This window comes from Pollicipes pollicipes, unplaced genomic scaffold (genome assembly GCF_011947565.3).
Source record: "Pollicipes pollicipes isolate AB1234 unplaced genomic scaffold, Ppol_2.1 Scaffold_6686;HRSCAF=7923_pilon_pilon_pilon, whole genome shotgun sequence".
Classification (NCBI taxonomy): domain Eukaryota; kingdom Metazoa; phylum Arthropoda; class Thecostraca; order Pollicipedomorpha; family Pollicipedidae; genus Pollicipes; species Pollicipes pollicipes.
In genome coordinates, this window is record NW_023596921.1 from 12,275,915 (window position 1) to 12,303,403 (window position 27,489).

General features: G+C 57.2%; 2 protein-coding genes across 3 annotated transcripts in view; one reads left to right on the top strand and one right to left on the bottom strand.

Moving 5' to 3' along the window:
* The window catches only part of LOC119107474 (rho GTPase-activating protein 29), a 57,436-nt gene extending 38,783 nt beyond the window's left edge, over window positions 1–18,653 (top strand). Inside the window, exons 9-20 of the mRNA XM_037230918.1 lie at window positions 3,403–3,519; window positions 6,758–6,952; window positions 7,859–8,102; window positions 8,724–8,921; window positions 9,614–9,741; window positions 12,478–12,666; window positions 12,978–13,162; window positions 14,868–15,114; window positions 15,727–15,898; window positions 17,447–17,748; window positions 18,220–18,375; window positions 18,570–18,653. Of these exons, the coding sequence (XP_037086813.1) occupies window positions 3,403–3,519; window positions 6,758–6,952; window positions 7,859–8,102; window positions 8,724–8,921; window positions 9,614–9,741; window positions 12,478–12,666; window positions 12,978–13,162; window positions 14,868–15,114; window positions 15,727–15,898; window positions 17,447–17,748; window positions 18,220–18,375; window positions 18,570–18,653 (2,217 nt within the window). The remainder of the gene's footprint in view (window positions 1–3,402; window positions 3,520–6,757; window positions 6,953–7,858; window positions 8,103–8,723; window positions 8,922–9,613; window positions 9,742–12,477; window positions 12,667–12,977; window positions 13,163–14,867; window positions 15,115–15,726; window positions 15,899–17,446; window positions 17,749–18,219; window positions 18,376–18,569) is intronic.
* Window positions 18,654–19,760: 1,107 nt separating this feature from the next.
* On the bottom strand, window positions 19,761–26,737 carry LOC119107082 (uncharacterized). 2 transcript variants are annotated; one of them, XM_037230441.1, is made up of 8 exons: window positions 26,655–26,737; window positions 26,022–26,275; window positions 24,891–24,968; window positions 23,476–24,442; window positions 22,706–22,884; window positions 21,804–22,001; window positions 21,175–21,312; window positions 19,761–20,784 (listed from the first exon to the last, which is right to left on the bottom strand). In XM_037230441.1, the coding sequence occupies exons 2-8, from the start codon at window positions 26,220–26,222 to the stop codon at window positions 20,269–20,271; spliced, it is 2,277 nt and encodes a 758-aa protein (XP_037086336.1). In that variant the 5' UTR covers window positions 26,223–26,275; window positions 26,655–26,737; the 3' UTR covers window positions 19,761–20,268. The 2 variants fall into 2 exon arrangements, with proteins under 2 accessions (XP_037086336.1, XP_037086337.1); XM_037230442.1 differs by lacking the exon at window positions 26,655–26,737 and adding an exon at window positions 26,553–26,644.
* Between the last annotated feature and the right edge of the window lie 752 nt (window positions 26,738–27,489).

The window sequence follows — 27,489 nt, forward strand, 5'->3', positions numbered from 1 at the left end:
GGATTTCGGTGGCTGCCCGTGAGTGGTGGTTTCGCATTTATCCAACGCCGCCGCTGTTCTTGGCTTAGGCAGCTAGTCCGTGCAGTGGTATCGCTTTGGGTATTTAGAAAGATTTAGCTTTAGCGCCTGAAAGGAGAAGAGGGATAGACTGATCGCCACTACCTGAAGGCCCTGCTCGTGAATAGATGTCTAGGCTTATAAATGCTCCTCTTTGCATTTTTCGCACCCGAACTGAAGCCAATTTGTAACCACATGCCTCCATTCCGGATGTCATCAGTGTCCTGGGTTGAAGTCTGCTCACAGCGGAGACAACCGGTCAAAGTTGGGGCATAAAATAGCCACACGCCGCCACCGACGTTGCCGTGCTGGCCGTACCATACCGACCTTATCATACCGACCTTACCATACCAACCTTACCATGCCAACACTACCATACTGGCCGTAACATACCCGCATTACCATACCAGCCTTACCATACCCACCTTATTATACCGACGTTACCGTACCGACGCTACCATACCGACGTTACCATGCCGACGTTACCATACCCACCTTATCATACCGATGTTACCATATCGATGTTACCAATACCGACCTTACCATACCGAGCAGCTTACCACACCGACGATACCATACCGACGTTACCATACCGACGTTAGCAATACTGACCTTGCCATACCGAACTTACCATGCCGATGTTACGATACCGACGTTGCCGAGCCGCCGTGCCGAGCCGGCCGTACGCAGGTCCGACGTGCCCGGACTGGCCGTGCTCCAGCGGTCTGCGCTCGGGCCCGCTGCGCTACGACCGGCCGTGCTCGAGCGGTCTGCGCCTAGGCCCGCTGCGTTATGACCGGCCGTGCTCGAGCGGTCTGCGCCTAGGCCCGCTGCGCTATGACCGGCCGTGCTCGAGCGGTCCGCGCTCGGGCCCGCTGCGTTATGACCGGCCGTGCTCGAGCGGTCTGCGCCTAGGCCCGCTGCGCTATGACCGGCCGTGCTCGAGCGGTCCGCGCTCGGGCCCGCTGCGCTATGACCGGCCGTGCTCGAGCGGTCCGCGCTCAGGCCCGCTGCGCTACGACCGACCGTGCTCGAGCGGTCTGCGCCTAGGCCCGCTGCGTTATGACCGGCCGTGCTCGAGCGGTCTGCGCCTAGGCCCGCTGCGCTATGACCGGCCGTGCTCGAGCGGTCCGCGCTCGGGCCCGCTGCGCTATGACCGGCCGTACTCGAGCGGTCCGCGCTCGGGCGCGCTGCGCTATGACCGGCCGTGCTCGAGCGGTCTGCGCTCGGGCGCGCTGCGCTATGACCGGCCGTGCTCGAGCGGTCCGCGCTCAGGCCCGCTGCGCTATGACCGGCCGTGCTCGCCGGTCGTTTAGAGCGCGACCCGGCGGCGGGGTTAATTAAGCCGGTTCATTATGCATGTGTCTCGGACAGCCGTCGGTGCGGCGCTGCTTCGGTAGGCTACTCGCGCGCCGCTGAGCCACGCCAGCTCAGGGTACTCCCCGCGGACCCACCGGTGCTGCTGCGCGACTGGTGGGTCGCTGCGCCACCCCCCCCCCCCCCTCCCCACCCCCCTGCCCCGCCACTAGCGGCCCCGTTACGTGTTTTGGACGCACGCGTTTGGCGCTGTGTAAATATTGGATTACTTGTTCAGGACAGCATGCAATGGTGGGTCGCGGTGAGGGCGAATGGATTCTCCAGAGCTGGAAAATTCATTCGCCCTCACCTGTTACTGTTTAGAAGAACAACAGAAGTTATGCAGCACAGGAGTGTTTGCTTTCCTTTGTTGGGAGTTACGTGCGGCCTCTCCTGCTGCTTTGCTCTTGAGTTAAACACCTTTTGTTGGCATCACCCAAGCTTATCAGACTCGTGTGGAGTTCCTTTTAACTGTTAAACCGTGTGTTATATGAAGTTACGCTCTTGCTATCTCCATGAACGGAATCTGCTACTTCTCTTATTATTATCAAAGCTTGCTTTGGAAATTAACTTTCTGGTCTGTCCATGAATGGAATGAAGAATCTGTGCGCGACATATATGTATGCAATGCTATTTTGCGATGCAGTGTTTACTGTTGAGGAATTCTTAGCATGGGCACGAGTCCAAATTCAGTGCGGCCTTTGTTAGCCCGCTTTGGCCGGTCTCATTCGTGTCATTTCTCTACTGCATGTAAAAGGACGTGGCGGAGTCATTCCAGCGCAGCGTTTATAATTTTGTCTTCCCTTATAATGATGGGAAGTTATTTTACCTAATGGAAGTTGCGTGTCATGCACATTGTTTTCGTAATGCAATTGTGCCCTGAGTATGGGGCAATTGGAACCGTTGAGTGAAAGCCGCCGGTCTTAAGTACCCATTTATTTTAAAGGACAACGGCCGAGGAAGACGACAAATGGTCTGCGCAACGAACATTCAGGACGAATGAAGCCGTCATGGGCCGAAGCCAAATGCAGCCGCTGAAACCATTGCTCAGGCACGCTCGGTGATTAATGGTTCGGGCGTGCTATGCAAATGCCGCCAAAGCAGATGTAAATTTCTGGTCTCCGAGTTCTCCACCACAATGCCTGCGATAATGGGGACAAAACCCTCCGTCCAAACGGAGCCCGGACGTGGACGACTGGTCGTTAAGCAGCACGCAGCGCAGCACAACGAGGTGGTGTGCTGGGAGCGGTCCTCAAGTCGCGCTCACCGTGCTGCGTGCGGTACCGGGAATTGCGTGGGGTGGCGTCCTGTTTGGCTGCCGTGTTTAGGTGGTAAACACTGATCGCTGCATTGTCCTCAGAAGGAGCAAAGTTTCTCTTTGGATGCTCTTGTGGTCTCGCTCGCTTGGTAATCTTCGTGCGATTACATAAGAGGTGGAGGTGGAGTCACTCAGGCTTAACCGGTTCAAACTGGCTGGCATCCGCTCACACTAGGCAAGGTTTCGGACGAATATTGCACCGGAGACACAAGCCTCTTCGGACTTTGAAACAGAGCGTGGGCGGCGTGCGAGTGTCAGTTTCAGTTTTGATCAGGCGCCTGGCGGCGCGGCCGTCGGATCGGCGAAGTTTCCCTCGTCGGCTGCGGCGTCGCACGCGCCGCCGAGACGGGCGGGCTGCACCTCTCGCCGCACGCCGCGGCGCCGGTGCGTGTGGCCTCCTCCGGTGTTTGCCAACTGCGTTGACGTGGGAGTGACGTCACAGCCCGCCGAGGCCGGCGTTCGTCTGTCGGCTCGCTGGAACCGGTGGAGGGAGGGGAGGGGGCGACGGCGGAGCGAGGCCGCGGCTAGACGGACGTCGCCGTCTGGCCGCGGCCCGGACCTGACCCGCAAGGAGAGGAGCTTCGGGGTCGCTGCAGACGTCCCAACCGGGATCAGGGAGCGCGCCAGCCTCACACGTTCAGGTGCCATCAGCGTGTCTTGTTCCGTTGCAGCGCCAGCAGGAGTACGAGCGGGCTAAGGAGGTGGCGCTGCGGGCGGAGGCGGGCGAGCAGACCGAGGCCAGCCGGACTGAGAAGAAGCGCCGTCTCGAGGAGGACGCCCTGGAGAAGGTACTGCGCGCCGGCCTGACGCTCACGTCGGCGGTGTGTCAGAACGCGCGAGCAGTCTTCTCGCACTCCGTCGGGCGCGAGGTGCATGCTGCAGTCGCCATGACATACGCGGGTAATCTCGGGGGAAGGATTTGCGACGACGGGGGCGGTCGCCGTCACTGGGTCAGGAGCGGCGGCATTTGATTATTACGTGTGCACTTGCGCGCCGTTTGGCACCGATGGCAAATGAAGCTCGATTGAGACAAAGACCGGACGCAATCAGTCCCACGTCTGGGCGCGGGCCTTCCCGGCGCCAGAAAATGTGGGATCGTATTGAAATAATTATGATCCGGTTGCAGCGTTGTTTCCATACAAAGCCTGCCAGCGCCAGGCAGACACCCAAACATGTCGGCTGGTGCCGCCACGAAACGAGTGTAACGTTTTACCAAAAATGGCCCATTTCTAGTTGGCAAATGTGAGTTTAGTTTGAGTTAGTTTTTTTGTAGCTCAGCTGCAAGCATTTCAGACTTATGGAGCCTTCTTGTTTTCCGTTAGTCATCCATATGTGATTGATGTTGAATGCATGAATTGATTGATATGAGCGAATCCTACGTTTCAAAGTTTTATTTTGGGTTCTACAAATAGTTACTTGTACTTTCATGGGTCTGTTGGCGTGTTCACCTTTTGTAATGCATTGGTCACAGAATTACTCGCATTCCCAACTCCACCATCACCACAGGTCGCCATCCGTGCCCATGACGCCGCCTGCTACAGGTGCGAACACATTGTACATCACAAGGGGACCAGGTGGCCTGCGGGCATACCGCCTCCGGATCGATTACGACTTCTGCGCCATTGCCGTGGCCAGGTGTCTGAGGCCCGGCTGGCACTAACCTCCATGACCATCAGCTATGCCCAGAGCGGTCACCACAGCACGTTCCGCGGGCTCATGCGCCCTTGGCTGACCCTTCACGATCGCTATGAATCACTAATGGGGCTGAAACGTCCGTTTTACGCCGGGTGGCACTTGACCTGTGACCCGATCGGTGCCGGCCGGGTCCTGTCGCCACCGATTGCTGGCCTGTATTGTCGTCGAATGTCCTTTGATTAACGCCGCCGCGGCGGGCACCATTGGCCGGCGCGCCACACGGCCGTCGCCGCCGACCAAGCGGCCCCGTCGGGCTTCCCATCCGCGCGCCCGAACACCATCATCACGGCAGCCAATGCGGGGCCGGCGGGCGCAGTTTGGTCAGGTGATCGATGCCCGGCAGCGCGTGCTGGTAGCGGGCTGTTGTGCCGAGCTGGTGGCCGGCTCGGCTCAGCCAAACGGAGCTGCTGTTCGGTCTGCGGTCGGCCGGCTTGGCCTGTGTCACTGCCAAAGCCAGAGATGCTGGCCTCCTTACTTAGGGAATTAGGGTGTGGGCGAGCGTTATCAAGATTATGCATGCGGCAGTCACGTTCCATGGTGTAAAATGAAATGATGGCGCAAGCCTTACGCCTTTGCCCGTCAGGTCTTGTGTTTTCCGCCTCTCACACTTGTTCCGGCCACTTGAGATTGCGGCGATGTGATAGCGAACAGGCTGCTTTGCTTTGCTATTTCTGTCGTCGTTGTATTTGCCACAACTTTTCCCGGGCTTTGAATGGTGCGTCGTGGCTTGCCCACGGCTATCTCGATCCTATAGATCACAAATGTTTCACGGGGAATTACGGGTTCCCGCACCACGTGGCGTGTTCTTGAGATATCTCACGATCCAATCACCGTGCTCCGTTGATTAACTGATTTCGTGGCAGTGACTAATTCAGGGGTAAAGAAAGTCGACCTTCTGCTCTGGACTGACTGATCAGAAGCCCACCTGCAGTTGCAGGGAAGTGCTCGACAACAGGGATAATCGAAACGGAAGATGCCGACGCACCCGACCCTTCATGGGCGGTTGCCACGTTCCGCCAAAGCCCCAGCGCTCAGTATCCGTGCAGCCAACTGGCGCTCAACGGCCCAAAGCCGAGAGCGTCCACAGGCCGCCCGAAAACCTTCTACCTCTGGAGACGAGCATTTGCATGCGCTGACGTCAGAGGCCTCGTTGAAATTGTGGCGAGCGCCCTCGAGCCGATCCGCATGCTTCCGCGTTCGGCTACGGTCCGACTGCAAATGCGGCGCGGTGGCGACAGCGACGACGGCAGCGACGAAATCGCTCCTTCGGGTTTGCCATTACTAAGCCTGCCGAATAATGGTCGGCGCTCGCCTTCCCGGTAGGCCATCGCCCGCGGCGGCGAGCGGCGCCGGAGGTGTCGTGCAGGAAGAGAGGCGACGGTCACGGCTGTCGGCTGTCGGCGGCGCGTGCGGCGGGGCGGTCCCGCCGGCCTGGCGTGCCCGCCCGTCCCCGCCCGGCCCCGCCAGACCGCGTCAACTGGCGACGGCCGCAAATTGAGCCGTCAACCGGGCGCCTCTCCGGTGACGGATGGCGGCTACCGCGGACGCGCCGGCGCTGGGCTGTTCGCAAGGCGAGGAGCGTGGGAGAGGAAAACAGCAAGAGAGCGCGGGAACGGCAGAAGGAGGGCAGGCGGTGGGTGGCAGCAAAGGCAGGAGGTCGTTGGATGGAGTTGGGAATGCCTGTAAGTGATTTGGGGCAAATGGCTGCGACGGTAACGAGCCCAAGTCATCCGTCGGGCTGCGATTGCGGCGGGTAATGGGGAACTCCTGGTGGCCTGCACCGAGCCCTGCGTCGCATCCGACCCGATTTGGAAACTTATCTGACGCCACGCTTGGCTGGCCCGGTCAGGACAGCGCGTCTAATCGGTGGTTTGCCGTGCCGGGTAGTCCCCGGGCTGGACGGCGGAAAGCTGACCCGTTGTCCTGGATGCCGTTCGAACACTCGGAGGTGTGCTGAAGGGCGGCAGCCGACTGATGGGGTGGAGGAGCCGCGCCACGGGCAAATCTATCACCTGCGCAGCCCTTTGGAAACGAAACCCTTTCGACACTTTCCGGTATTGGTGTTGGTATGTGCATGATCCGAATACGGAAGTCAAAGAGCAACGTGGAGCACAAATTGGACCTCCCAGCGCGTTGGGCGTGGAAGTTCTCCGTTTCTCAGCGCTTCCCGCCCACGCCGCCACAGCTCCGGTAACCGAACCCCGGCAACGGTCATAAACGGAGCAGTCTGTCTGCGCCTGTCCAACCCAGGTAGTTCCCGAACTTCACTGTCGCCTCCATGCCCCGCCCCCGGCCTGCCGCCGGACGCCTGACGCCTGCGCCGGCCCGCAGGCGCACCAGGCGGAGCTGCATTACCGCGAGTGTGTGCGCGAGGCGAACGAGCGTCATGCCACGCTGCAGAAGGTGAAGGGCGAGGTGCTGACGCAGGTGCGGGAGCTGATCCTGCAGTGCGACCAGACGATGAAGGCCGTCACTGCCAGCTACTTCCAGCTGCAGCACACCACCGCCGCTCCCATGCCCGTGCAGGTGAGGCGCCGGTCGACCGCCGATAGCCCTAGCTGGTCCGGGCTGGACCCGGGGTCCAGGCTGGACCCGGAGTCCGGGCTGGTTCCGGGGTCCGGGCTGAATCCCGGGGTCCGGGCTGGACCCGGGGTCCGGATGGGACGCGAGATCTCAGACCGGGCTTCCGGCTGGACCCAGAGTCCGGGCTGGACCCGGGGTCCGAGCTGGATCCGGGGTCCGGGCTGAACCCAGAGTCCGGGCTGGATCCGGAGTTGCGGCCGACCGCCGACGGCTCCGGGCTGGACTCGGGACGCAGTTCGTGACCGCGGGTGATGCCATGTCGGCGCGTGCTCTGAGCGACGCGCCAGCAACCTGATGTGGTGGTGGATGCGGTGATGTCCCTGGCTTTGCGTGTGATTCGGACATGTGCTTGATTCCGCTTCTCCGGATTTGATTCCGAATTCGTTCCGTGGAGTATGCGATTGACTTAGACTCTGGCTTCGAGCATCACAGCGGGATTTTGAGCTGGCTCCGTTTCCAAATCAGGGAGCTGTGGCCCAATGTGGGAGTCGATTCCGGTGACAAGTGTAGGACATGAGTATCTGCATGGCTATACAAGAGCATTGGAGGCATATCTACGATGGTAGGACTGCGATGCATGTGTGTTTCATATGCTGCACGTGCAAGCATCGTCAGAATAAAAGTAGCAGTTGTGACCTACCTTCCGATTGAAGTCGACACGTCAATAGACAATTGAACACCAACGCAAATCTGGCTGCCATCAAATTCCTTTGCAAATTATGCTTGTAAGTGTCCAGGCATAGATAGTCTGCCTGTAGCGATTTCCCAGTACTGTATGCTCGAGCGTCAGCATTAAGCAGGGGTATAGCGGCTCCCACTGATCTCAGCTGCCATATGGCCCGGTCTCAGTTCCAGACGCTGTGCGAGTCCAGTCGGCTGTACGAGCCGGGCTCGCAGTACACCGAGTTCGTGAAGCGGCTGCTGCCCGCCTCCCGGAGCCACAGGGATGTGACGGCGGCGGCGCCGGCCGCTCCCGCCGCCGCCGCCCCCGGCCCCTTCCAGTTCGAGCCGTACGGCGGCGACGAGGGCGCTCTGGGTCGCGACAAGAAGAGCAACGGCCAGCTGGTGACGGACGACGCGGCGCGGGTCTCAGGTGCGCCGGCGGGGCTCGGTCACGGGCTGGTCAGGGGCTCGGTCACGGGCTGGTCAGGGGTGGGTCACGAACCGCTCAGGGGCTGCGGTCAGGGGCGGTCCACGGACCGGCCAGGGACGGGTCACCGACCAGTCAGGGGCGAGTCACCGACCGGTCAGGGGCGGGTCACCGACCGGTCAGGGGCGAGTCACCGACAGGTCAGGGGCGTGTCACCGATCGGTCAGGGGCGGGTCACCGACCGGTCAGGGGCGGGTCACCGACCGGTCAGAGGCGGGTCACCGACCGGTTAGAGGCGGATCACAGATCGGTCAAGGCAGTTCACGGACGGTTCACGGCGGGTCACGGATCGGTCAGTGGCGCATCATTAACTGTCAGGGTGCCACTCCGCATGTGACGTGGCATAGACTTCTGAAATTCACTTAACTGATGATCACCGCGCTGTTGGACTGTAGCGGGTGCAATACCCAATCACTACCCATCCCCAGGTCACATACACCGTATTCCAGCACCACTTGTGCTGAGCCCCTACCCCTCCCCCCCCCCCCCCCCCAGGGGATTCGCACGGTCAGCCTTCCTCAGTGCGTCAGGAGCCGTCTGAACATGCCGCCGTCTGTCCGACAGACACGGGCGGCAGCACGAACAAGCTGGCCAAGCCGTGGGCGGCGGCGGTGCAGGCCGCCTCCGACACGGACAGCGTTGACAGCAGCAACAAGTCGGTGGACACGTCGCCGACGGCCAGCCCGGTGGCGGCGGAGCGCCGGCTGACCGCCAGCAGCGGCGACGAGCTCGAGACGGAGCAGGAGACCGGTGAGGAGACCGGTGAGAGGGATCGATGAAAGGGCTGGGTAGAAGGGGATGGTGACTAGGCAGGAGACCGTTGAGGAGACCGGTGGAGGGGTTGGGTAGGGGAGAGGGAGAGAGGTCTGGAGACCAGTGAGAGGGGTCGGTGAGAGGGCTGGGTGGGAGATGGAGACCCGGGAAATGACTGGTTGGGAAGAGGGAGAGACCGGTGAGGAGGATGGTGAGACGGGCCGGGCGGATGGGGATTGAGACCGGGTAGGAGACCGACGAGGAGACCAGCGAAAGTGGCCGGAGGGAAGGGATGGATATCGAGCAGGAGATCGACGAGAAGGCTGGGAGATGGCAAGGGGTGGAAGTTTCAGATCAGTAGAAACGTTGATAAGTGAATGAAAGCACTGGACTGAAAGCTGGAAAATGAGCCGGTCTGGGACAAAAGGACGAGAAACAATAAAGATGGACAAACAGATAACAGACGAAGTAGACGGAAGGACAACGGGGGATCTGGAAATGGATCAAAAGGCCTCTGGCGAGAGGGGGAAGGTCGAGGACGCCCACGGCTAAAGCGAGACTGAGATCAAAGACGGAGGTCCGCTGAGCCGCCGTTGTACCACTGGCTCAGATGTCATTACCGGAGGCTTTGTCTGACCGCCGGCCGGCCTGTCCGCCGTCAGTGCACCGCCTGACTCGCCCCCCCCCCCCCCTCCCAGCAGATGGTTATGTCACGCGGCGGGCGATGAGCAAGGCGGCCGTCACCCACCACTTCCGCAAGCTGATCGCGCCATCACGCTGCAGGGAGTGCGACTCCTACGTCTACTTCCAGGGCCTGGAGTGCACCGAGGTCAGTAGAGGTCACTCAAGGCTGCTACGAGCGCGCTGGAGATGCTGCTGAGCGCTGGGGACGCGTGAACCCGGCTCTGGGTGTTAAATTCGGCGGGTTATGGAGAAACGTGGCCGGTGATGCGAACTGCTCTGCGAAAGAAACGGACAGTGGGTGGTAAAACCTGCCGACTTGGTGGATAGGGTCGGCGACAAAAATGCGTATATTCACGCGAAGCTTGGCGCCAAAAATGTCTTTAGACAGCAAATTTTGATGACGACCAAGACAAAAAAACGGGGGACACTATGCAAAACATAAGGCGAGGTCTCCATACATATATGTTACGCCCCCATGATAAAAATTCCGTCACACAACACAAGCAGACTTTTCTGCAAAACCTCTGAGGTACTCCACGGCACCTTGGTATCTTTTCTAGGTTTCATTCCAGCCCGGCGACAAAAATATCCCATGATTTTTAGGTGGTCGGCCGACTCGGTGACGGGTCAGCGACAAATCCGTGTATTTCCAATGGCCCGGCCGGCCGGCCGATTCGCTGTTTTTAACAGCGGACTCTCAGTGCCCCAAACTAGACAGTATAAAGTACTGAAAAAGGTCTAGATATGTGGATTCATCTGGCCGCAAGGGCGTGTTTCAATTGTTGCGATGCGGCTGACACGAGGAGGTGGGCGGTAACATTCAATGCAGTCCAACTTTGCAAGTGGCATTCGCGTTGCGGTGTCATGAATACCTGCGTAGGGCTTAATTTCTGGTCTTGCTTACTTCATGGGCTGTACCGTGATTTAGCACGCTGTCCTCAGCGACGAGAGGCATTGGCAGTTCAGGGTAAGTCGGCGGGATGATCCGATCAAGGTAGAAATTGACCTGTAGTTATCCGAACCTTCTTTTCAAGACACCGAAAACGCTGTTGACTCACTGAAGAAGTCCTAAGCGACCAGCCATCTTCCCTTTCAAAGACCCGTGGATTTGATATCGAAGCCTGGTGGCACTCCTCATGAAGAAGAATAACAGGAGGTGATAACAGTTCCGAAATACCGATTTATGCCATTTTTGCGCTTGTCCTGATTGAGAATAGTTACCAGCCACATATCCAAGCTAAGAAAGGTAAAGCCCCTCCAAAAACCAAGCAAACAGTGAACTGTCTTTAGCGAGATATCGTGATTGGTAAGAAGTCTCCTGTTGTTAACTGACCCCACGAGACCAAGCCGAAGGTAAAATTTTCCTGAAAACCAAACACCAGCTTTGCATGTTTAAATATTCAAAACCATGCCATGAAGTCACATGGAACATAAAAAGATGTGCCCCTTGTTTAATTATGAGTACAACGGCATGTAGTTTTATCTGTTTGGAGCCTATATTTATAATGTGGGGTTTCGTTCATGTAACGGTGTCCACCCTCCATGCGTGGTCCGCAGAATCGCCGCTTGCCCCCGTCGCACCCGCCGGCCTGGAATTTCTTGCAATGTCGCAAAAACATCGCTTTTCTGAAACCAGACTTGCTAGGAGCACTTTTTCTGTCAACGCGCGTAAAATGAATGGCCCAGAGGCTACCAAAAATCTGAGCGGGACTGCACAATATGCTGCAATGGCATCCTCAGCAAACCGCAGGGTTGGGGAAGGGGCTGGGGGTCGCATCGCCCACCCTCCCCCTCCTGTCAGGGCGAGTAACTTGCTCAGAAAGAGCTATCCGCCTGACACGAAGTTATTGACAAATTTTGATAGTTATTGGGGCACGGCGAGAGGCGCCTACCGGTCAAAACATTTCGCACCAGGCTTGGAGCATGTCTAAGGTGTGATGAATAGTTTAATGACGTATAAGATGGGGCTCGAAACGCAAACATGATTTTAATAGGGGGTATGGCCTCATGGATGCCCCATATTTGACGTCATTCCCTGTGCCGTTTGCCACTGGTTCGGAATCTGCTATGCATTCTGCTGCCCTGGCTATCAAAGTCCTTCGCTGTTTTTTGTTGTTTTTTTGCGGTCGAGGAAAGCAAATCCAGCCGTAGATCCGAGTTTAAACATGAGGCCCCGGCAAGTCCCGAGGTAGAAGAAAACTCCTGTTGTGATTGGGCTATCTCATTACTTTAGGACAGATGCGTCTGCTTTCCTAGCAGCGGCACTCATCCTGACATTTGTTCAAGGGCAGTGTATGACTGAACATTTCGGTTATGTGCATGACAGTGAAAATTGCAGTGATGAAAGAGACTTTCGATAATAGGCTGATGACGCCACTGGGCATGGAATTAATGACCAGTTTGTCATCTGTATCGCATCACGCTACTGGCGAAAATTTTTCCTCCAAAAATTTTGTCGGCGACAAAAGTCCAGTAGTAGTACGGAGCGTGCTGCTCTCGAGGGTTTTTTGAATTGCGAATGATTGCACAGCGTGCACAGCGTGCTTATATCCGCAACTACACTCTCAGTGATTTACCGCGGGTAAAATTACGCTGTATCGCGCTGATTTAAAGTTGTTGAACCCGACTCGGCGATAAGCAGCGTAACATAGTAGTGAGTCATACGATCAGCTTCCCTGCAAAAGCACAGGATACCGTTTGGACCGGCCTTGGATAGTACGTTCGAGCCGCGGCCCGTCGAAGGGCGGGTTGTTGCCACGGTTCTCCTACGTGTCGCGCGTCACGCCCCGAGACGGAGCGTGTCATCGCCGACCCGTTTTTGCGCGCGTCGCCCGACGAGACGTGCCTGGACTGACGGCGCGTGACCCATGCGTGTCGCCAGTGCGGCCTCACCAGCCACAAGAAGTGTGTGGAGACGTTGGCCATCCAGTGCGGCCACAAGCGGCTGCCGCGCAAGATGACCACCTTCGGCGTCGACCTATCGCAGCACCTGGCTGAGAGCAACTCGCCCATACCGCACCTGGTCTGCAAGTGCGTGGCCGAGATCGACCACCGGGGCTCGGCCATCAAGGTAAAGCGCGCGCCGGCGCCCACGCCGTGGCTGCCCGCCATCTCTTCGAAGGGTAACATGTCGATGTCCGGTCATTTCATCAAAGCAGATTTCAGAGCAGTTCTGTTTCACGTCGAATTAGCATATGGGATGTTATCAACTCAGACCTATCAGCATTGTGATCGTCGCAGCTCTGAAAAAATTGCATGACATCATTCCTTCTTCGCCTCGTACAAAAAAAGCAGTGCACAGCTTAAAAACGTCCCTGCATCGCACAGACGTCGGTAAGAGGCAAGAAGCGTGTCTATGCCTGACCCCGATCATCGCCGCAGGGCATCTACCGGGTGTCGGGCGTGAAATCCCGCGTTGAGAAGCTGTGCCAGGCGTTCGAGAACGGCGCCCACCTGGTCGACCTCACTGACGTGCACCCGAACGTGATCGCCAACGTACTGAAGCTGTACCTGCGCCAGCTGCCCGAGCCGCTGCTCTGCTTCCGACTCTACTCCGACTTCATCCGGTGAGTGAGGGGTTTCTCCGGGACGCCGGGGGCGCCGACCGACGGCAGCGTCTCGCCGCTCCCCGCAGGTCCGTCGTCCTCCTGGGGAGGAGGGGAGTGGACGCTTTGTATGTGTCTATTGCGGTGGCTGTGTACCGGCTTTGTCAATGCTTGGAGGTCGGAGACGAGACCTTTTGTGAGGTGCTCAAAACTGATACGCGCTGCGGCTTTTAGTATTGGTGTGAATCTAGATGTGAGTGAGTGTTTACAACCGGATACATAAGCTGTTTACGAGGCGTCTGGATTTGACGTTCTACCAAATTAGGTATGGCCTTCAAGACAAGAAGACGGTGGCATTATTTTGACCACACGTTAACAATTAAACGAAAAGTTAATAATTTATTTTTGGTCATTCTGTTTTAACTTTAACATTTGCTAAGAACGCTGCTGGCATTACTCCTAGGCCGTTGGTGAGAAGTCTATTAACAAGGCGGTTAAGCCAGTGTGGTTTAGAAGGCTATCCGGCCCCGCTATCCCGCCAATTTGGTATATTCACCAGCGGTGTTAACTACGCTTGCAAGCTTTAAAAATTAATATATGTATATTCAGCTTCTGGCAGTCGGCGTCCAATCAGGGTCGGCCGGATTGCCAACATCACGGAAGTCGTCTGGGGGGCGCCTCGTGACAATGGAGCCCCCGGGGACGCCCGTTTCCTGGCTGGCCGACGACGGCTGCCGGTGGCTGCCGCTGGCGGCCGCGCGAGCAACGTCCACTAATGGACTCCAGGCCACTCAGAGACGGGGAGGGGGCTTCGACCACTTGGCAGCCTCTCAAAAGCCAAGCTGGTCCGAGTTCAGTGGGACTGGGACCGTTGTTAAGGGGGTTCAGTGGGACTGGGGCCGTTGTTAAAGGGGGTTCGGTGGGACTGGGGCCGTTGTTAAAGGGGATGGTGGAGGTACTACGCCAGTAGCCGCCGTTTAGAGGTGGGGCATGTCGCTAGTGTTGTTAACTAGACGCATCAATGCATTGCGGTTTGATCAGAATTGGTTAAAACTAGCGCGCTGAAGATGCTGCGACTCCTCAAAACGATTATCGTCGGTGAGCATTTCCCTATTGAAACAATGAATGTATAAGGATCAGACTTGTGTTCGACTTAAAAAAAGTTGAGCCTGCTCAGGACCGGTTCACAAATGAGGTCCGTTTCAGCTCATAACTCATAGCCGTTCCAATTTTTTGCTTCAGATCAGTTCATACGCATCGCTTGCGTGGAATCATTTGGCTCATGACTCACATGGCTTGCAAAATCAAAGATCCGATTCAGTTCTGGCTCGTTGCCTTGTTATTTGTGAGCCATATGACACACACACACACACACACACACACACACACACACACACACACACACACACACACACACATATATATATATATATATATATATATATATATATATATATATATATATATATATATATATAGTATAAGGTATATATAGAACGTGGGTAGCCTTTGTTAGTTGTGAGGGAGCAGTGTCCGGACTGTGCAACGGGTTTGGCTGACGTTCTCGCAGACAGTATATTTGTATGCATATATATATATATATATATATATATATATATATATATATATATATACGTGGGAGCACCCTCCCCCGACACGGATACATGTTTCAGCCCCTGCCTGGGCCGCGTCGAGCGGCGGCTGACGGTGCGTCCCGTGCCGGCAGGATCGCCAAGGAGCACCCCTCCAACGAGGTGGACCTGGCGACGGCGATCCGTCAGTTGCAGGCGCTGTCGAAGCGCCTGCCGCGGCCGCACTTCGTGACGCTGGCCTTTCTCATGCACCACCTGCACCGGGTCAGCCGGGGCGCGGCGCACAACAACATGCCGCCCTCCAACCTGGGCATCGTGTTCGGCCCGACCCTGCTGCGCACGTCCGAGGGCAGCGCCTCGCTCAGCTCGCTGGTGGACACGGTCAGTGGCGCTCAGCTTGCTGGTGAACACGAGTCGGTGACGCTCAGCTCAATTGGTGCTCAGCTAAAAAAAAAATGGAGCAACAAATTCGAACCTATCGTTCCGACAATTCGGAAAACTCACGAGGTTGTTCGCGTTTACTCATTTGCTTTCCCATCCCACTAAAGCTACCATCAACCGGTTTTCAGACCCTTCCTACCTTGAAATGGAAACCCCTCAAGCGCCTGAAGGGGAAACAGCTTTCAGTTTTCAGAAACAGGGAAACAGTTTTCTCATCTGCCCTTGGTTGGGCCACATAGTCCGCCGCACCTGGGCGCTGCTAACGCGCCGCTGTCGTATTATTGATGCCCCACGCTTCTATGCTGCCAATAACGCTTTATGATTTATGACTTCGTTAGTGATGACTCCATGGAGCCGCTGCCGTCATGCCTATAGCCCTAAACCTAAACTGGATGAAATATGCTGCTGCTAATGGCACGGCACCGTTGAGCGTTGGTGCCGCTAATGATGGCGATGTGGGCACGCTGTCGCTGATAATTCAGGCGACACCGCCGGGGAAATTCTCCCAGCACTGTCGGCGCACTGTTGCGACGCGCGTGGTGCTGGCTACAGGTGCACCAGACGCGCGTGATTGAGCTGCTGGTGAGCCACGTGCACGACATCTTCGGCCCGGTGGAGCTGGTGACGCCGGCCGACTTTCCGCACCAGTACCGCACATCGACACGCCGCTCGACCAGCCGCCTCCAGGACCGGCGCAGCCGCGAGGAGGCGCCTCCTCTGCCAGGTGAGCTCTCCCCCGCCCAGCCGCATGGCTGTTCCTGGAGGCGGGCTGGGTGGTTGGGTCGGAAAGAGGCGGAGCGGAGCGCCTATGGGAGGCACGGCCGCGTTTTACCAGGCGCTGTTGAGATGCTTGTAGGCGGATCACGCAGTCCTCCCCATCAGCGGCCTCCTCCCGGTGTATCTAGGCGCGGGCTGGCGTAGATTCCTCCCGCACCGATGTTCCGCCCTTCAGAGAATATCGCCAAGATCCAGCGCGGCCGGGCTGAGCTACATGCTAATGTCATGTTGGCGGCTGTTGGCGGTGTCGGTCAGCAGGTCTGTCGACTCATCGGTCATGTGATCACCACCGGTGGCGATTTCGTTCAGTGAGTCAGCAGCGCCGTCGGTGACATGAGCGCCAGCACGTGCCCGGCGCTCGCCGCCGCTGGAGCCTGCCGGCCGTGACTGCACGAGCGTGACGGTCTGCTGGCGCCCCAGGGGCGTTCGTAATCCGGAGACTGGGCCTGCTCTAAACCGAATCACGACGCCGTCGGGCCGCCGGATTGTCTGGAGACACTGGGCGATGTTTGGTCGGCGCGGCCCGGCGGCGGTACCCGCCGCCGGCACCGTGCTGAAGGTCACGGCTAAAGGTCACCACGCTCCCCGCTGTGGCGTTCCGTTCACCTGTCAGTAATGCGGTAGTACTCGGAGGTCAGTGTTGGGGACGCCTCCGAGTGTTGATGCTCTGAGGTGAGGCCTGCATACAGCACACAAGGAACTGGCGTCAAAAGGTCAAAGCCGTTGCCCGACCACGAAGTGTGGCGTAAGCCCGGAGGGACCAGTGACCTCAGGACCGTGTTGAAATAGACCACTATGGGGTCAGCACCACAACTATGCCATGCTGTGCTAAGAATGGCAAATGCTGCTGCAAATGCTGCTATGCTGAGGCTGTGCTGGTTGTCAAGGGCTGGTCTTCTGTGTGGGAGAAAGTCTATGCTATTTAGCAATAGGCGAAGCATCATATTATGCTGCTGCACTACCGCCGACACAACAGCTCCAGCTGCGATCCTGCGGTGTTTCAGATGCCGCCGAATTAAGGTTGGACTTTTCAGGTCTCGGGCTGCTTTAACTCGCTAATTTTTTGGTCACGCATTTCGTTGTTTAGTGAGTATTGCCGTCAGGGACGCTGGTTAACGCCTGCTGACATCAGAACTCCTCCCCCCCCCCCCCCCCCTCTCGGCAGCGTCGGTTGGACCCTGAGCGAAAACCGATCACTTAGTAAACAGTTGGTAGACCTTCCACCACGAGCCTAAGACCAAATTGATGCGGCTTTCCGCTCCCCTTGAGTTTTACTATGTTCAAGCCCCCTGAATGTTTATCCGATCATTGCATGCTCCTCCGCTGTGCTCTTGACACAGTGCATAGTGCCGCTGCAGATAAGCTACGGAAATTGTGCTTGTCTGTCCGGCGCTACGCCTGCGCTGTCATACAGCCTACATTGCAACAGGCCGGGATACAGCTGCACTCTGAGCCGTGCATCATTGTCATCGCCGCCATTCCCGCGGTGTTACAGAAGAGCTACTGGCTCAGGCAGCGGGAGAGACGAGCCCGAACGGTGAGCCTGCCGTCGGGGCCGGCGGCGGCGGCGGCAGCGGCGGCGGCAGGCCGCGCAGCCTCATCTACCGAGGCTCGCTGCGCGACTACATGGGCCTCGAGTGCGCCAGCGTGTCGTCCGTGTCGTCCAGCATCGAGAAGAGCGCTGCCGACGGGCGGCTCACCTCGCAGGAGAGCGACGAGCTCGAGGCGGCCGGCACCGCCGACGAGAAGCCGCCCATCGTCAAGGTCTGCCTCAAGAGCTACATCGGCCTCGAGTCGGTACGCACATAGATGTCAAACACAGCGGGATTGTGGGGAGAATGAAGTGTGTGAAGTGACTTGAGGAAGATATATTAGGTTGCATCAACGCTTTTTATTATTTACAGGAAAATTTGAACGTCTCAAAACATTTCACAAAATAAGTCTTCGTGAGAGCGGTTATCCCAACAAACCAACGATGCTCATGTGCTACGAACAAACTTTCTGTTATGGAGTGAACACCGCAAGACTAATGCCAGAACTGAGCATTGCCTGTCGTTAAATCATCGACCTTGCTACTTAGTGTCAAAAACGGAACGTCTCCTGAAATGCGTTTCAATTCTCGGCGTGTGCTGAGGTCGTGGTGGGATCAAATTAATCGATCATTCGATCAAAGTAGCAAATACTGCTTAACGTTCCTGGTATCGTCCACACTTCGCCCTGGTCGGCAAGGTCATGCGCGGGCACTGTGCTGACCGTCCCCCGCTGCAGTTCCAGAGCCAGAGCTCGCCGAGCCTGCTGGCACCACCAGACATGGGCTCGGCACACCCCAAGCTGCGCAAGTCCATCTCGGACAACAGCGCCGGCTCCCTGTCGCCGGTGGACGGCGGCGTGTACATGGGCGGCGAGTCGGGCGCCGCGGCACCGGCGGCGTCGGCGCGGCGCCGGCCGCCGCCGTCGGCCCAGTCGCTGCCGGAGCGCGAGCCGAGCCGGCCGCGGCCGCACCGGCTGCTGGGCCGCAGCTCGGGCGAGCTGGTGCGCACCGAGCGCGTCAGCAGTCTGGATGCGCCGCCCGACGAGCCGGCCGCGCCGGCCGCGCCCGCGCCCAAACTGGCCGGTAGGTGACAATGGCTGCACCGCTAGCGGCGCGCCGGCGACGCACCGGCGGCGCAGCGGCACGCATGCGAGGTGGCGGCAGGCACTAACTGCACGCGCGGCACGGCGGCGGTGGCAGCGACTAACTGGGCCCAGCTGGAGGTGGCATGGAACGACGGCGGCGGTCGGGGGAGGCCGGAGGACGGGAGGACCGACAGCGGAGGCTGACATCAACGACGGTACGCCGGGGCAGTGCAGCACTAACTCACGTACTGTGTGGCCGTCGGCGGGTGAGAAGTGTATCTGAGCATGACATTGCACCACGATACGGCACCTGCCGGCCAGCTGGAGGACCTGGTGGTCACCATGTCGCGGTGTCTGCGGTATCAACCGTCGGTTAACCCGCCGGTTCCTGACGGTGTGCCGTATTTCAGGCGAGTACGTGTCTCCCTACCTCGCGGGCGTAAGTGCGCGCGTGAAGCATCCCAGCTGCGGGGTTCGCCCCAGCCGTACAGCCAGCCAGACCCCCGCCGGCTCCGGCGACCAGGCCTCGCGGCAGGCTGCGCCGCCGTCAGGATCCGCAGATGACGCCACCGATGGACCGGCAGGCGGTGCCACCGTCGGGCGCGGCGCCGCAGTCCGCGCAGGCGGCGGTGCAGGACGCTGGGCAGCGGGCGGCGCCGGTGCCGGACCCGCTGGGCGCATCCGCGGCGCCGCCGGCTCAGACAGTGCCTGCGCCGCGGGAGACGGACGCCCCCGGCGCGACTTCGGTCCCGTCCGGAGCGGCGCGGCCGGACGCCGAGCCGCAGCCGCCGACCGCGCACCCGGACAGTGCCGGCGAGCGGCGGCCCGCGTGCGTGGAAGCATCTCATTCGGACGACGCGGGTGCCTCCGAGAGGCAGGAGCAGTTCGTGTAGCGTGTTCCGGCCGGCGCGCCCCGACCGCGTAATCGACTAACTAGCGCGTTACTTTTGTACTTGACCGCCGTTCGTGCTCGCTCTAGTCACTGCGCTCGTGGCGGGGGCGGCGGACGGCTGCGCGTCGACCACCGGCACCGGGCCGGGCAGACGCGCCTGCTGCCGACGCCACGTGGCGCGGAAAACGCGGCCATCTCGCGGCCGCGACGCTGGAGCGCACCGGTTAGCCGCGGCAGAGAAGGCGCTTCTCTTTAGGCGGCGTCGCTCGCCTTTCAGCGCCGACGAAGTGAAACGTGGGTCTGTACAAAGGCCTTTATTACGCTGGAGCGGGCGTTACAGTGGTATGTTTTGTATTTCTCTGCGATATTGCCGGAGCTCAAGCTAAATTGCACCTCTTTGTGTCTGTTCGACGTTTCTTGTGATAATTATCGTCTGACCGTGTTTTCATTGTATATGTAGATACGTCTAAACAGCTAACGGAAGGACTATATCCGCATCAAACGCTTTATGGTGTTCTTGGAGATCGGTGTATCGTAAAGTTAATCATTGTTCGAATTTGAATAAAATGTTCCAGTTTTACGACTTCGCGGACAGTAGGTACAAACAACGCAGCGAACCACCAAACACACCACTGGAACCCCTACAGAACAGAACAGAACAAGCTTGACTGAAAACGATACAAAAAGCAGCTCTCGGCTATCACAATAGGCGAACGAACCCACGACACCAATCATGCGCACCACCACCGCGGTGGCTCAGCTTGGTCAGATCCCTGCTAACCCGGTCCAGCCAGTCTGCGCGGCTGGCCCTACTCCCGGCCGGACGCCTCCGGGCCCGCGGCCGTAGCAGACACTGGGGCGGCGTCAGGAGAGTCAGTGGCGGCGGCGGGCACCGGGCTCACGGAGTCGTGGGCCGCCCCGCCCAACACCGGGACGTCAGAGGCCGCTCCGGCCGAGTCCGTGACGTCAGGACCTGCTTCGGACGAGACTGCGACTTTGTCGCCGTCAGTCGCTGCCACGACTTTGACCGCGGTGTCGGCCGACCCCGCCTCTCCAGCCGCAGCGCCTGAAGCTGCAGCCCCGTCTTCGGCCTCGGCGCCGGGGCGCGCCAGAGCCGCCACCGTCTCGTCGGCGCCCGCTGGCGGCCGGGCCGCGGCGCCGGGCCCGCCCGGCCCGGGCGCCCTCCACGGCCCCCGGGTCGGCGGCGGGCGACGCACGTAGTCTGTGCGCTGCAGGAGGTAGGCGTAGCCGGCCAGGCCGCCGATGTTGACGTACGGCGAGGCTCGGCATCGCCACAACTGCTTGATGCGCTGGTGGTACAGCGTCTGCCGGACGGAGCAGGGTCATGTCCGGCTACACCAACCTTCAGTTCGCAGCCTTGGGTTCCGAGTGCACAATGAATGCGGCACCTAACAAGCTTCGTATGAAACTAACGACACGTGGCAAGCGCGTGGGGCGTACAGAGTCGAGGGCAAACAAAAGTAACGGAAACGTTCACAGGAACAGCGAATTGAGCCGAGTGATGTTGAATGTTCGCACAATTACGTCGGGTTACGGCCAATATATTTTTGAACGCAACAATGGGCACTCTGTTAAATATGACGTCAGTGCGCGCCACGAACTCAGCCGTTCGAACTTCAATATCTGTAGGCCACTCATCGCTACGTAAGTCGATTACAATGACGTCAACCGCCGCAGCCAAAAATGTGGTGCACCTTCTGCATGGTGTTCTTGTCCTGCGTCAGCAGCACGGCCCGGCCGTAGCGCGGCACGCAGATGCGCGCCATCTCCTCCATACAGTTGGGGTACAGCGTCCGGTTGTCGTACTTCGAACCCATCCGTTTCCCAAACGGCTGGCGGTATTCATCACGTCATTAATGGCACGCGGCGCTGCCGTGCTATCCAACATCAACAGCCTTCGAAGATCTTCAAACATCAGACATAACCCGCAAATATGTCTCTGAATACTATCTCCTCCACACAGTTCACACCGCTCCGCCTCTAACACAATACTGGAGCATGATCTACCAAGACCAGATGACTATTTCAAACCCTACAGCAGGGCACACCCCACCAAAAAACCAGGAAACGTTCCATGGCCCGTCCAAACTGACCGGTGGACTACACCGGCGTCACCGGCGTTATGGTGATCTTCCTGACGCTCCATAGACGCTGCGTAACATATCGAACGCTCCGCTACAACTAGATTCCCGAAGCTACAACTAGATTCCCACTGCGCCAGCAGTTGGCATTCAGTCAGAAGAACACGCCAGCTGAGTCCGTCAGCTGTGCCCGGCGCCGGCCAGCTCAGCGGCACGCAGTAGCCGCCCATAACCCCACTGACCATGTCCGAGACGATGACGTCAGCGCAGGCGTTGCGCAGCGGCAGCCGGGTGCAGTCCCAGGTGAAGATGTCGATTGGCAGCTGGGCCGAGTCGCTGCACTGGCGGCTGCTGAACTCGCGGTTCAGCGCCGCCCGTCCGGCCGCGTCCGGGTAGTTGTCGCCGCAGATGTGGAACGTGCCCGGGAAAGCCTGGGCGCCCTGGCGACGCCCGGTCAGGCCGCTGAGTGACCGGGTCACCCAACATGGCGCACAGATAACTCCACGGACTGTATGTCAATTCAAGGAACGCGACGGCTGCTTCTGAGCGGTTATTTTAGGGTCATCGACTGCAAATGATCATACAGCTTTTTCAGGTTACGATTTCAATGTGGGAGCTTTATTCGCAAGCATGACGTGCAATAGTGGGTGTTTCATTCGGACTAGACACAGCAAAGCCGTGTCCCGTTTTACGCCACGCAGACAGTTCAACGCAAAACAAAAAGCATGTCTTAAACGTCGATAGCCTCCGATAGTACCCACAACTAAAGCCAACCTTCACCCCGCGAGAGATGCTCAAGGACGTCGCATCACAAAATGTGCGGAGAAGCGATGGGTTTGAGCCCCACATACCGCCTGTCACGTAGTTCGTATTGCTGGCAACCTCACACACCAACAGCATCGATAGCTTAGACGAACAAAGTGACACCGCTAACCCTGTTTGAAAACCGCGAAGAATTCCCGCGGCTCGCGAGCACGCCACCTAAATGGCGTCGCACCTGTTACCTTGCAAACGGCATTTCACCACAGCCAGCCAGAAGAAAAAACAACGAATGCGAAACACACACCGGCAGTCCTTCCCACACCCCTTCGCACAGGCCTGCAGAATAGTTCCGGCGCCCCGGCGCTCGGCCGCAGCGACTGACCTCCAGTGAGATGGAGCCTCCGCCGCAGAGTGGGTCCACCACCACCTCGTACGGCTGTGGCTTGGCGATCATCAGCAGGTTGAAGCAGACGGTGGAGCGGAGCGAGGTGGGTCCCAGCTTCACCAGGTTGCGGTAGAACAGGGCGCGCGGTGTCAGCGACACGCCCACACTCACCATGTCTGCCGAAGGGAGGGACGCCCGGTCACGCGCTGAGGTCAGCCGAGGTCATACGGTCAAGTAGAGCTGGCGATGCGCCCCTGTGCGCACCGACGATCCAGCTGGCTGTTACCGTAGAGGGAGAGCAGGCAGCCGGCAAGGGATGCTTCCGTCCGGAACCCGTGGTGCGATGTCACCACAACTGTGACCTACAATCCGAGACCTCGCAGGCTACGATACAGACGGGGCTGAAAACTAGACAAGGGAGCTTCGCTGAAGCTCGATGGTTCCCTGACCATAATGCAGAGTGTGTGGGTAGCACATCAAACCAATTTGAAAAGGGAAAAGTACAAACCAATGAAGAAAAACATACGCAAAAACACCTGGTCACATGCGGCCAGCAAATGTGTACGTCAGCCGACGTATGTGAAACCAATCACATAACGCATCGTGTATGCGCGGCTAAAACATGATTCCACAGAAACCTGTTTAACTTCCGACACGGCTTACCCTAAGCCCTCCGGATATCACAAACACGACAAACGTGCCAGCACATCTCATCACACGCGGGCCTCGCACAATTCCCTACAGCTGAAAACGCCAATTGAACTCACCAAACTCCACGTCCAGGACAACCTCCAAGTCGTAGCCCTTCATGCTGACCTTCCAGCCGAACAGGTCCTGGACGGCGCCGCCGAAGTTCTCGGCGCCCTCGTTGGAGGAGAAGGCGTGTCCCTGCTTCCCGCCGCCAGCTCGGAAGCAGGTGGCACGGAAGGCGGGCACGGTGACGGCGCCGGTCGCTTGCTCTGCCGCAGGCTCCTGGGCGGCCCCGGCCGCCGACACTGACGGCTCCTGAGCTGAGCCAGGAGCGGTGGCAGGCGCCGCGTCAGGCGTAGCGTCGGGGACGGGGTTGGTGGCCGGGTCTTCGGTACTCTCGGCGGGCGGGTCCAGAGTCTTGTCGGGCGCCACATGCTGCACCGCTTCTTGCATGTTCTGTGCTTCGCCCGGCACCGTCCTCTGTATCTTCTCCTCAGCCACGCCTTGCGCCTCGACGGAGGCAGGCTTCTCAGCAGCGTCTGAGGTCGTTCCTCTGACCGCGTCGCCCTTGCCCGCGGGCTCCATCTCCGACGCTTCAGTGGCGCCCTCCACAGCTTCCGCCGCCGCGGCGCCAGCGTCACTGGACGCGGCTTCATTGGCCTCAACAGCTACCTCCACTATCTCTCCGCCCGCCGCCCCTGCATTGCCACCTCCCTCCACCTCTGCGTGCTTTGACTCCGGTTCCATCGCCGCGTCTCCTCCGGCGGCCCCACGCCCCGGGTCGCCTTCCACCGCCTCCCCGCCCTCCGTCACCTTGGTGGCGACGACGGGCGCGCGCATGCCGTCGAGCAGGTCGCGGGCGGAGGCGCGGCCGTCACCGGCGGCGCCGGCCGGCTCGGCCGCCAGCTCGATCACCTCCAGCTGGTGGTCAGGCCGCCGCGTGAACGGGTCGCCGGCGAATCCACCGCAGCTCTGCCACACCGTCAGCGCCTTGGTCCAGTCGAGCGTGCGCGGCAGCAGGCGCAGCTTCTTCAGGCAGACCACCTGCAGGGAGGTGGCCAGACCAATACACTCAGAGGCTGCCCGCGCCTGAGCGGCCTCCGCCGGCAGGCTCGCTGCGGCCACGCGGAGCTGGTATGTTACGGCCGCCATTCGACCAGACTGAGCAAATCCAGTTCATAATAATAACATTTTTCTCAACATCACGTGAAACACGAGCTTCCAGTGATCAGTGTAGTGCCTGCACTGCGTTAAACATCAATATGAAAAATAAGCAAACAGACCTTTTAGAAAAGCACCACTTATTATGTTAGGGGTGGCAAGAATGATCACACCAAGTGCCACCAGACTTCAGAGGCATTAGGTAGGCATATTTGTCAATATGGGCCAAGTGGGTTAAAAGCAAAGATGACAGCTGTGGGCGGAAAAATGGCGATGACGATGGTGATATGAAATAACCTTATTTAGATCACCTTCCATTACATGTTCTTACCTTATTCTTGGTGAATCCAAACTGTGGTTGAACAGCAACCAGAACATTGATGTGGTCCAAAGATCTCAGCTTTAATACCTGAAATGAGCATTAAGTAGCTAATAGGCATGCACCACTGCTAAATGACAGCAACATATGGACTACTTGCAAATAACTGCATTCATAAAGCAATCCTATTGATAGACTTGATTGATTGATATTGATATTGCTATTTCTGGAGACAACCTGAGTGGCAGTACCTCTGTGAATGGTGAAAAACAAGACCAAACACATCAATGACTGCTGCTCTCTAAGTCAGAAAGTGAGACACATAAGAACATATGGGTAGTACCAGAATCATGATACAACAGAAGGGAAGCTGAGTCAGCATGCTTGTGACAGAACATCATGGGAGGGCTTTCAGCAAGTGCTATGTAACAATTTTGGATGCCAGTAATAGCAGAAATTAAAAGAATGAATCAAAACAAATGCTGGCAATGCACCACCAGCACATGTTAATAGTCTGTATCAGTGCATCCTGGCTTTGGTGTGTAATATTTGAAAAATGACCCAAGCCATTTCACAGCAGCTTGCCAAATCTTCATCACTGATAAGGAGGATGCCTAGAATTCATAGTTTTCTTATCACCTGCAGCTGCTTCACAAGAAGCACACTTTGTATGCATGTGTCACTGCCATGCTAAGGGAAGGCTGATAATTACAAAAATGGGAAAGATGTATACTTAAGTTCAAAACATGTCTGATCTTTAACTTGCAGTTCCCTGCAGCAAGTAAAAAACACCAATGTTGGTTTTGTCAGAAGGGCAAAGAAAGGTGCTGTCTAAGATTGATTCACTCCATGCAATGCTTGCCATAATGCTAAGTGTCAAAAACCATATTGGTGCACACTTGCTGCAGTTTCCACCTATTTCTGCTGTCCCTGGAAACCATTGTGTGCTGGAGGAAGGTGAGGTATGGCTTGGCATTATGCAGTTTTTAGGAGGGCTCAATGCTAGACCATTACAAAGTGTCACAAAATGGAGCAGGGAGGAAGAATTCACCATAAATGTGGCATATGCTTTACAGATGGTGCAATACTATGATTAAGGAATACAGGTAGTCTCACATAAGAATTTGGTTCCATGTGTCTTACCGCTGATAGTTGGTCCTTCTTGACATCAAAGAAGACTCTGCCACGAGCACAAAATGCAACACTCTTTAGCTTGGCTGCAATTTCATCCCTAGCACTCGGTTCCAATCCTGTAGTGACAGAACCTTTCAAAGTGCATATTTCTGAGTTGCCAGGGTCAAGCCCCTTTAGCATGTGCCATGGGATGTTATATTGGACAGCCATGCTTTATTACGCCACTGCAATCTCTGAAGCCTCTGACCAGCAGATGAAGATCACTGAAAGGGAGAGAAACATCAAGAACCAGTGCACATATGCACAACTTCGCTTCTGCAAAGGCCACATTGGACAAGCATGACAAACAGCACAAACACCTCCAATGATTGTAAGAGCTCCATAGAGAAAAAGACAAATGGGTGGTCAACCCGGAGAAGAGCAGCCTGGAACCTTTGCATTTTAATGTTTTTTCTACTGGAACTGAATCCAACTTGCTCTTAACACTAAACAGGCTAGCAGAAGTTCTTTCTGCGAGTTGACAATATACAGAATACGTACACAGCACAAATTTTCATTGGAGCCTGAGGAATATGTAATTTTCTGTGAACGATATGTGATACAACAATATCAAATATGATGCAAAAAACATGCGAATCATACCAGTGCCCCAACAGTAACCGTTCAAGCCACGCCGTCGTCACCCCATCCCTCTACACGTGTTTGCACGATTCGGTCGATTGGCGTGACGTCAACATATTGCGCCCTGCGTTCTTCAGAGGTACAACTTCATGTTCCTTTAAAACACTCCCTTCAATGGAAACTAAACTTTTTGTGCTGTTATATGCACCTTAAGCCTGCAATTCTCAACTTCAGCGCTTTGTTTTGCTGTAAGACCCATCATTTTTCATACCGGGCTTAGTAGCGAATTAGCGAACCGCCAAGAGAGATTGCAGCACTTTAAAGTGGTTCTTGCCGGCAATTCCATCGGTTACCATGGACGACGGGGTGACGCCAAGGCAAACTATTACATGGCCTTGAGGCAAACGCAAGGACGTTTGGGAGCTGGATAATGGGTTCACCTTCTATTTGTAATTGAAGACATCCAAGGCAATGCCATTAAGAATCGTCAATCATTTCATGGTGGCGAACGCTGTTTTGTATTATGCAGCGTGTTGTAGGTATAGAACTACATTTGTCTCGGAAAGAAGCAAAAGTGGTGTAAATTTGTGGAGTGGGCGGGGAGGGCCGGAGGGTCAGGCGTAATTATGCTTCGTTCCTTTCCATGCATTGTCATAGAGTTTATGTTGAACGTGTCCGAAGTTGGAGGGGGAGGGAGGCCGCCCCTCTCATCTGCTGCGCGCGCAAGGACTGCTGATGCCCTGGCTCCTGGTTGGCAGTTTGTATTTAGGGAAGAACGGCCATTAACGTTTGGGAATTATGCATTTTCCATAATTTCTCTGTGTTGCATACCATGGGATGTTAAATGGCACCAACT